The sequence below is a fragment of the Pygoscelis adeliae genome, unplaced genomic scaffold (genome assembly GCF_000699105.1).
Source record: "Pygoscelis adeliae isolate BGI_AS28 unplaced genomic scaffold, ASM69910v1 Scaffold315, whole genome shotgun sequence".
Taxonomy (NCBI): domain Eukaryota; kingdom Metazoa; phylum Chordata; class Aves; order Sphenisciformes; family Spheniscidae; genus Pygoscelis; species Pygoscelis adeliae.
This window is the reverse complement of record NW_008824865.1, coordinates 1,328,425-1,338,796: the sequence shown is the minus strand read 5'-3', so window position 1 is coordinate 1,338,796 and position 10,372 is coordinate 1,328,425. Positions and strand designations below refer to the sequence as shown.

Below are 10,372 nucleotides of genomic sequence, written 5' to 3'. Positions count from 1 at the left end.
AGCAACCCCCCAGCCCCGCCGCCGCGCCCGGCGTGCGCCTGACCTGCGCCGCGCCGGCGCCTGGAGCTCGCCTGCGAAGGAGTCCAGACGCCTAGCAGGCAAGATCCTCCATACTGTGCTGGCTGTTCATGGTGCAGTCTGTGCCGCCCTCTGCTATATGCATTGCACACCGGAATAGTCTGCAGCGGGGATTGCGCTGTCTAAGTATGCTATTTGTTATACAGCCTATACCGTAATGCCGTGTGTGGGTAGCGGTAGCGTGCGTTGTGGCCGGATCCTCAGCCCCGCAGGATCAGGGCTTCGTTGTGCTCCGGGCTTGACAAATACAGAGACATGGCGGCAGCCTTGCCTGTGCTTTGCTGTAAGCGCAGGCACCGTATCGCCGGAGCTAATTGCGCTCCGGTTAACCGGGGGCTGAAGCACGTGCCTGAGCCCGGGCAAGGCGGTGGCAGGGCTGGGGGCTGCAGTCCAGCCCGGGGTACCTGCTCTGGGCTGCTCTGCCTACAGCCTCACCACACACGCGCTCGGGAACCCAGGCCCGCAGGGAAGGGGTCGTTCCTGTGTGTAGACACCTCTATGTCACACTGTGTATATTTGTTAATTATTTAGTAAGCGTATAGGGCTGTACACCATTGCTCATGCACCGTTCATTGTGTTTTGCACGGCTTGTTGTTAACCCTGATCTCTTTTTCATAGCTTAAGAAATACAGGGAGTATGTGCCATAAGAAACCCTTTTATTTCTCATTCCTCGCATGTCCCATCTTCTGGGTTTGGCGATGCAGGGACTGCCTAATGGAGCAGCTGCCGTGCAGCATAAGCAATATTATACAATTTTGCAATAGATTTGTCTACCTCAGCGCATGCCTCTAGCGCAACGGAGACGAGCCGTGGTTTGCTGCGCGGTGTCCTCCGGCGAGCCCCTGGAGGGGATGGCCCTGGCTCTGCTGCTTTTCTCCAGCAGATTTGTCCGTTTGCAGGCTGGTGACTGACGGCACGTCCTGCGCTCGCCAGTGTCCTCCTATTTCACGTCATCTCATGCCCTTTGCATGCTGTCTTTGTAACTCTTTATTTTTTGAGATCAAGAATTTATGAATCAAAAGATGGGGGAGTGGAGCCATGTGGAGGCTGAGTCAGATTGTGAAAAAGGGAAGCCAAGCGAGAGTGTGCAATTGCATATCACATTTACAAACACGGTTTCATTCATCTCCATATGTTGCTCCTGTTACTACTAATAAAGCTCTGGTTTCTCAGGCTGGTGCTACCCTGGGAATGCTGTTTGATCTTCCTGGTGTTTTTACTCTATAGCCTCCACAGTATTTTTGTTACAGTGTGTTATTTTCCTGATTATGTTTTTATTACATTGAACACATGTTAATAACAGAAAGAATCTGATAATATGAATGTACTTCGCACACCTCCTTCTTTTGTTCCTATTATTCAATCTGCAAAGGAGTGACAGATTATTTACCAGCAGCAATTTTTTCCTTCTATACTGGTAAGATTTCCTAATTATGAAAACAAAAAAAGCCTTTTCCCTGAGCATGCACCCCTGTTTGCTTCCTCTTTCTTTCCTCATCCTGCTAATGATACCCAACTCTATCATGGTGATTTTGGAGCTGCAGGAAATCTAGCTTTGTCTACTAAAATATTTCTACAGAAGCCTCTATATGCAAAGGGAGCCAGAGAGCAAGGTCTGCTGTAGGCGTAATGGTGTCTGGGGTTTTCTTTCCTGTCAGGGAGGTATAACTGTGGAGTGTACAGTAATTAATTTAATCCAACATTGGGAGAGAAGAAGGAAGAAGATGGACTGTATTGGGAAAAAAAAAGGTTTTTTAAAGCTTCAGATGTAACGTGTAAGTGGCAATTTCAATGACATTCATGATTTCTATTTTAGACAAAAGGCAGCAACCTAGTACAAGGGTATGGTTTGTCTTCTCCTGGCCTCATCCTTTGTTCTCCTTGGGTTTAGCCTGTCACTTTCCAGGGCTTGATACTGTCCCTCATTGGGGCAGCAACACCTCTCACCTATGACTCTCAGAAGTGCTGTTGTGGCAGGTGATTTTTTTATCACCAACTGCTTATTTCACATTTTCTCTGCTGTGCAAGGTCTTTTCTTCTTATGACCCTCCGCGTCTCTCTTCTCTGTCTTATTTATGCTTCAGTATTTCTGTCTTGCCAAACATTGTGCTGGTTACTTTACCTTCCCCCTTCTCTCCGCTTTTTGTCCACTCACACCTTTTCTCTCATTTTTGTCCCCTTTCATGTATCCTCGCCTTCCGTATTTTCATTTCTCTTCTTCTGTCCCGTTTTTTATACTTTGTCTTTCTGTCTCCTTTCTGACATCTCACCTCAGTTCACTGCCTTACTCTACCTTCCTCTTGACATTTTTTCTCCACGCTGTTCCTTTGGTCATTGTCCTCCTCCATCCTTTCTCCTGACTTATATTTACACATATATGTGTGCATACATATGTCTCTGCTCCACTCTAGATCTTCCATTCTCCAGCTGAAACAAAATAATGACTTCTTATGTTGATAGTCTGATCCTATTGCGTCCCTTTGTCATCAGCTGAAATACACTGCTCCTGCCCATCCTCAAACACACGTATCGGGTAGACTGAAGAATTAAGTATGTGGGAAATGTTCCTAAATTCAGCAGTGAACTTGAGAAAGCGGCTCGCTCAGGCTGCACCGTGAACAGACGAGTTATTGTGCCCCCACTGACAGTACCAGAGGAGGATTGTAAGCCCCCTGAACCCAAGGAACTAATGGCGTTTTCTTCACATTTCTAATTTTCTGATTTTGGTAACGAAAACTCTATGATTTTAGATAAGGGACACCACCATCTATTTGAATAGAATAGACGACAATCCTGGACTGATCCAAAATAAGACCCCACAAAATGCTTTTCTTTTTTGCCAATTGTTTTGTTTTATACATTTGTTAAGCCACTTTTGTGCAGCTATTGGGAGAGAAATGCTTTTCTCCTGGTCAGAGCTAAGCTCTGCCTCTGAAAAAGGGCTCTGTGTGGGGCGAGGCTGGGATCTCGGCTCATCAGCTTCCCTTTTTCTCTGGAGCCAGAGGGAGAGGAGACTGTAGGATCGTATGCATTGGGTGGGAGATGGAAGAATAGATGCATAACCAAAAAATGCTACATTAACCTCAGGAGGTGGGGGTGGAGTTGTTTAATAATATTTCCCCTTGACTACCACTGACTACAAACAGCATCACTGGGGATCAAGGGCAAATGTTAGATTTTGCTATTTAAATAAGACTCTTAGTTTTAAAAAAATCTGATTTAATAATTAAACTTTTTTTTTTTGTCTTTCAAAAAAGCATAGTACTAACTGGCTGGAATGAAAACAGCTCCATCCCACGGATTCCACCTCCGCTTTCTGGCAGCTTACCTGACTCATAAAGAGAGGGGGGGATTTTATATGCCACCTACATCAACTCAACATTTTCCTTTGTGGTGAGTTAATCACCACCCTTGTCACATTATTTCACCGACCTTCTTGAAGTTATGATCTGTCGGGGGGATTGTTTATCTTTCAAACCAGCCTTAAAACTTCTTATAGAACAGGGTTTTTTTCTTAATTTGGTGAAAATACACAGGTGGTCCATTGCAATAAGGTTTTCTGTGTTATTTGTTAAAAACTGGCATTTACCCCAGGATCAGGGAAGAGAGTTTCCATTTGCAGAGGACTCATCTCTGACATGAGATGTGCTGCCTGGAGAGTTGAGATGCATCAGCTGAAGGTAGAGGACCATCCCCCAGGTAATTATTGCAGGAGGTGTGCGCTGAGGAAGAAACTGGGGGGTTGTAGCCACTATGATCAAGGATTTAAGAGGGCAAAGTTTTGTCAGCAGAGGCAATGTTTATATTAGACGGAGTCAGGAAAAATGGACATGTTTTTGGGCACATAAAATTTCTCCATATAACCTGTGTGACCCTGTCTCTTGTGAGGAGAGAGATTGTATGTAGTAGACTGATATTTGTCAAGCAGAAAATACTAAACAAAAGAAGACGAGAAGATAAGAATGAGAAAAAAACACGAAGGTGGCAATACAATAAATACAGCGTGCGCAGGAGGCAATGGAAGAAGGGGTAGGAAGAACTGGCAGTGCACCTCCAGGAAGGTTATTGGGAGTTACAAAGAGGACATGAGTTACCCTGGAAAGTGAGAGGAAGCTTGAGCAGAAAAACGTGTGACATTTTTGCAGAAAAAATTGTTGACATGAGGTACAGGGAGGGTAGAGAGGAAGGAACAGCTGAGACCGCACTGGAGCTCAGCACTTAAAGAGAAATCTTAGTTTGAAGGAGGGCCAGGGAAAGCATTTGATAAGAGCCTCCTCGTTTCTCTGTCACAAGGGCAGGCAGAATCAAGGAATGGGAAGGAAAGGGGAAAAGCAAAAGAACTGAAGTGAACCATTGACAAATGTGGATGAAGGAAGGGTAGGGAAGCTGCTGCCATGTTGACAGAAAGGGAGAAGTCCTCTTTGGGTCCTCTGTGGCACCTGGAAAACGACTGAGTAACAAGTGGGGTGCTACAAGACAGGAGGCAGGGAGCATCCCATCAGGAACGAGCTGTCTGGCCGTACCCAATATAAATATGGGATATTTCCATTCTTGATGTGTGTAAGCTTTAAAATGCATTGCAGAATAGCAGGTATGGATGCTGCAGCTGTCTCGCCGTTCCTGTCACACCTTTCTCTTTCTCCCACGCCAGAATTAATCCCATGCTCTCTCCTCTCCTGCACTGTAAGTCTTCAGCCCAGCTCTGATCGTCCTTCTTATTGATTGCACCTGCCTGATAACTGGGGCACAACTCAAGATAAGGACTCAGGAGTCACCCGCAAAGATGTGCTTCTTGAAGCAGAGGCACTAACGAGCTCTGAGGAGGGTGCGTGCTGAGAGAGGCACCAGCAGGGAGGAAGAAGAGCAAAGGGCGAGTACTTCATCTGAGGAAGAAACATGTTGGGAGACTGTAGCAGTGCGGAAACTAAAGGTGTGGAAGCCTCAGGAGGAAAATGAGTGTAGGAGGATGGGGCCATGGATGGTTAAAAATAACAGTATGGTACAGATAACGTGGCACTCCACTGGCATTTTAAACCTGCTGCCTTTGAAAACCCTTCTGTGTTTTGAAAAGCAAGCCTTACATTTAATTGTTCTGATTGCTACTGACCAGACAGGACCACTGGCATTTTGGAGCTGTCATTTTGTCCAGCAACCCCCATTTTCTTCACTGTTGGTCTGGTGGTTGCAACTGAGTCTTCAGCAGAGGGCTCTTTGCACCCCTGCCTGATGCAAATATTGATGTATCCCTAATTATGCTTTGATTTCTCTGGAAGGGAGATGGCCTTTTTTAGCTTGTATCAGTATAGTGACTAGCACACTAAGTCCATGTGATAATGATGCTATCACAAATTAGAGCTAAATTAAAACACCATTCACAGGCAATTTGTATGATGTGGCATTTGGGCATGGGCTAACCTGGCCTGAAAGCCATTTTTTTCAATGTTTCTGGAGAACTGCAAGCTTTTCAACGCCATGGCTGTACAAAGTAATGTGTTAGTCTCTGTACAAATATCACATGTTGGACGGGACCAGGTGGCAGCAAACCTGCTGGGGCTTTGAACCTCCTGGCATTTGTAATGGGTGTGAGAGAAAGAAGGAAGGAACAATAAAGAAAAGAATAAAGGAAAGAGAAGTGCAAAGTGAAGGACCTCTGTGCATTTTGATAACAATTCTTCAGTAGCACAGCAACATAGAACAGAAGGACATTGCCTGGTTAATGTAGAGCTGTTACTTGCTATTGCCAGAGCCATATCCTAAAATTTTATTTTTTTTTTTAAATCTGGTTTTGTTCTTTGAACTATGGAACGTATGGGTTTCTTCCTCTTTCTCCCCTCCTCTGTTGCCCTCATCCTCCCACTTCCAAGTAAGGATGTAAGTGAGGTTCCTTCTCATCTCCAGCGTAAATTTATCCATGAACATTTTAAAATGGTTTATTGTCAGTTCTTGTGCCAGAGTTTACTTTTACCTTCAATAACTCTTGTGTCCTTAGTGCTCACCCCTATCTATTTCTGGAGAGTAGACAGCTCCCTCTTAGGTGGAGCTGTCCCAGCCATGCTTTTCTCCTCTCCTTCTATCTAACAGGCTCTCCATTTTCCTGCTTTGTACAGAAAATGACCTCTAACGCTCGGAGGACTTTCCGCCTGTGGTAATGTGATCTAGTGGCTGCAGCAGAGAAAGGTGTCAGCAGTCCTGGATTGTATTCCTGATCTGGTTATTGGATGATGTGAGATCTGGGGAAGGACATTTATCTTTGTTTCCCCGCAGGCTCCAGTAATAGTCACGCATCTCCATTTTACAGTAAAATTGCTGTCACTGTGCCAAATTAATTACTAATACACACATTACAATATTTTCAGTATCCTGTAGCAATGAAATCTGACTCTGTGCCACTCGCTGCCCTTTAGCTTGTGACATGGCACGCAGTCCTTTTGGATGTAGCCATGTGGTACCCACGGCTCCTGCATTTACACTCCATGTTCCCAGGCACCCACGCTTTACAGCCATGATAAAGCAGCTTTCACGTATTCCTGACTTTCTCATTAATTGCACGCTTTCCACTATTTTTTTTTTAAATCATTTTCAGGACTTGCTGAAATGTGGGTAATGTAACTGGGAAACGATGATTGAAGTTACAGACTCTCATTTAGAAAGAATGTCAGTCATGATTTATTACAGCTGCACACATCACGCCCTCGCCTGGCTCTTTCTCCGCACATAGGAGGAGAGTTGGTGGTGCTCACTGCCCAGGTCTGCTGCACATATGTGCATTAGACCCATATACGTGGCATGAAGGTTGTTAAAAAGTTTTGCTGGGGTTGTTTCACCCCTGTCATTGAGGACATGGTAATACTTACGTTGTGATGTACCCATCACATCACTCTTAAAAGCCTTAATGACCTTGGTCTGATCTAATTGATCTGGTCTAATTTGGGAATATAGCTTTCTGCTTTGGCATGGTTTTCTATCCGTACATATTACTCCCAGTCAACGTGGTATGGCCAGAGTTTGGGGTATGATCCCTGCTTTTGTTTCTTTTTGCTACACAAATTATCTGTAGCACTGGAAAAGGTCACAGAAACGTACTGAAACCTGGGGATAGAGCATGTGGGAGGAAGAGGTGCCACATGTGTCTGCGTTGGTTCACACGTAACTCCTGCCTCAACTCAGAAGCAGCTAGCATTTCCTGGGGCTGCTGCTTCTCCCTTTCCCACCCACTTTCCCCTTATGGCCTGCAGGTGTTGGGCTGTAGCTTTTCATGTTTTTGGCCATGGCTGAATTAGTACATTTTTAATGGATGCCTTTTTCAGCACCAAGGAAAATAGTCTAGGATTTTGATAATTCTCCGTTACTCCATAAAATCCATAAAAATAGTTTGCTTAAATGCCATAGCAGTTCTTTAGGTTTATTATCATTACTATTTTAGAGACCATGGCTCCATTGTAGTAGGAGTTATTTAGATACAGCAGACTAAGTAAGTATATGGTCTTCTGCTTTTCCAGAGAAACTGAAATGATGAGGTCAAAGATCAAGCGATTTTCATTTTTGTTAGGCACAGAGCAATTTATTTTGAATCTATGCTTTTTATTTTCAGTAGCATAGGATGTCATGGAATAAGCAAAACACTTATGGGTTGTAGTAATGGGTCATTAGTATTACAGACCCCAGTAACCTGTGATTTTTTGTTCTCATACCCATTTCCGATCATCTGTACTTTGCAAATTGCCAAGATTTGTACAGCTTGCGATGCTGCTGAGTAGCTGAGCTGCTGTGATGCCTCGCTTGCTTCTCCTGCCCAGCAGGATTGCTCCAGGTCAGCTGGAGATCATCTGCCTGTAAGCAGTTAGCAGGCTCTGACTTCTCCCTGCCTTCAGAGCAACTTTACTGAATTAGTCTAAGGACAGGAGCTAAACCGTGCACCAAGGCGCAGAGTTGCTGCTGACAGGTTGACCCCCAGGGGGTCCAGCTGAGTTGAAGTGGGATATGAAGGGAACAGAAGCCTGTTGCTTATGGAAAGGATTTGTGGCAAAAGAAGCAAATCCTGATGACTGTGAAACTTGGAGAGGAAGCTTGTGCTGAAGTTTATGTTGTGTTAAGGTTTTGACTTATTGGTAAAACCCCAGGAAGGGAGTGAGTCTGGCTGTGTTCTCTTTTGGACTGTGTTTGTACTGAGGGCTTTCCGAGGGTGGTTGGGATAATACACATTTCTCTTAAACCCTGGCACTCTGTGGGAAAGCTGACTGGAGTGTAATTGTAGCAGATGCTGGGTGTACTCTCTTAAACATCGAACGGGTATTGAGCTATAGAAAACATTATTTCTCCTCTTTGCATTTATTAGGTCCTGTTGGTCAGGCGTGTAGATCAGAGAGATTCCAAAGCAAGTAGCTAATGAGTGCTCTTATAAAGATCAGATAAAAGTCACACTAAAGCTTCTTTAAGTACTCAGTTATTTATTCACAGTAACAAAACTCTGGTAAAATGTGGAGTCTGATTTTTATAAAGTACTGAGCCTCCTGGATTCCAGTGGAAATCAATGTCAGCTGTTGGTGCTAAGCATCTCTAAACATCGTATTTGTCATTTCAGACCCAAGTTAAACCTCCATTGACTTCAGGCGCTCCTTAATCAGAGTGAGGACAGCAGTATTTAGCCTCCTGACAGTCATTCTTCTTGCAGCACTGTGTCTCTGTTGTTCTGCTTGACTCATGGATAAGATTTTCTTTTCTTTAAAAATTCAATGTATCTTCTCTGCAGAGAGCTCTGATCTAGGGTCCTGCTCCTTACTTTGTACATAAGCATCTCTGATTGATAACCCCACAACCCTGAGAAGTATTTGCAGCTTGGGCAGAAGTGCACAAGAAATTACAGCTGTTTCTGGTGATTAAAAATGTGTTTTCTAAAATCATAAGTGGAAATGCTAGAAAAGAAAAGAAGAGAAAAGGTAAGATTACTGTAGGGAGTATCCTGTACTGAACTCCCAGGCAATGATAAGGATCAGTCAGAGGGCTAGGACGCCAGTGTATCTCAGTGCTCTGCTCTGCTTGTATTTCTTCTAAAGATATCTAAAGATCACTTTGAACATAGTGTATCTGTGTCAGGGAGTAAGTTTGTACCATTTCTTTCTATGTTAAGGAGGAGGGGGCATCTTCAGTTTTAACATATTTTCATGGTCCAGTACGCAAGCATGAATCTCTTCACTAGAAGAATTGCGTGTGTGTATCCGAGGTTAAAAGTTAGCCATTTAAATGATAACTTTACAGGAGCAGTCATATAAAATGCAGCAGAGCATGTGGGATTGGGGATGGGGCCCTATTATTGATACTGGATTACCTGGGAGGAGACCTGGGATCCCAAAACTGATCTCTGCACCCCTCCACCATTGGAAGAAATCAGACATTTCAGACTAGTTTACCTTATTCTAGGAAATTCTCCTCATTACTTCAGAAGAAAGCAAATATTACCTCATCATCACATGCTAGACAACATACCGAGAGAAAAATTCTTTCCAGTCCAAAATATGACTATCAGTTTTTGCACATGAGGCAGCATCACTGATGTCTCACAGTGACTCATCATGCTTCTGGTCTGCCTTACTACCTAAGGCACAGCTTGCTACCAAATAACCATAAAATATCTGCTTGTTTTCTCAGTTATTACTACTTAATGGCACCTGTTGGATGAGCAAATTCTTTGTAAACTGTGTTTACCAGATCTGCTGTCTGTGCTCGTACAAGCATTTTGGAGCAGATGAAGCCATTAGAAAGCCTTTTCCTTCCGGTGAAACATTCCCTAATTTGTTGCCCTTCTTTGTGTTTCAGAGAGAGTAAAACAAAAACCGGCAGCTAATTTAACTTTACGTTTCTTGACGTGTAGGATTAAAGCCAGATCTTCTTTGGAAGAACCCCCTTTTGTGATTGTTTTCCCTTGCAACTCACGTGCCTGTGCCTCTAGGGCTGAGGTAGGTTTTCCATCCCACTTCCTCATGTCCTCTCCATGGTCACGCAGGTAAAACCATAGGGTGCCCCGTGGTGTGTACCCTTTATATCCTCTCTCTTGAGCAAAAGAACGCTGACTCCTAATAGCCTAGATATTGGTCCGTACAGGTGGGGACTAGGACCTATCCTCTCTGAGTTCTTCCAGGAAAATTGCTGCTCCAGTTTCCAGTGGGCAGTTCCCCAGACAGAGTAGAAGGGCCAATCTTACTTCTGATCTTAATGAAGAAACTTCTGACTCCCATTTGCAGGAAATGAGAAACGAATACTATGATGAGGACTAGAGGGGCCCTGCCTCCAGCCAGG

At 44.2% G+C, this 10,372-nt stretch overlaps 1 protein-coding gene across 3 annotated transcripts in view; it reads left to right on the top strand.

The window, feature by feature from the left end:
• Nucleotides 1-22: 22 nt before the first annotated feature.
• Nucleotides 23-10,372, top strand: part of LOC103917264 (histone H2B 5-like) — an 18,886-nt gene continuing 8,536 nt past the window's right edge. Inside the window, exons 1-2 of one of the 3 annotated variants that reach the window (XM_009324380.1) lie at nucleotides 158-204; nucleotides 4,768-4,949. Coding sequence is in view for 1 of the 3 variants with exons in the window: in XM_009324378.1 (XP_009322653.1) it covers nucleotides 129-204 (76 nt within the window). In the remaining 2 variants the exon portion in view is untranslated. Of the gene's footprint in view, nucleotides 205-4,767; nucleotides 4,950-10,372 lie in introns of all 3 variants that reach the window. The other 2 variants (XM_009324381.1, XM_009324378.1) reach the window with 2 other exon arrangements.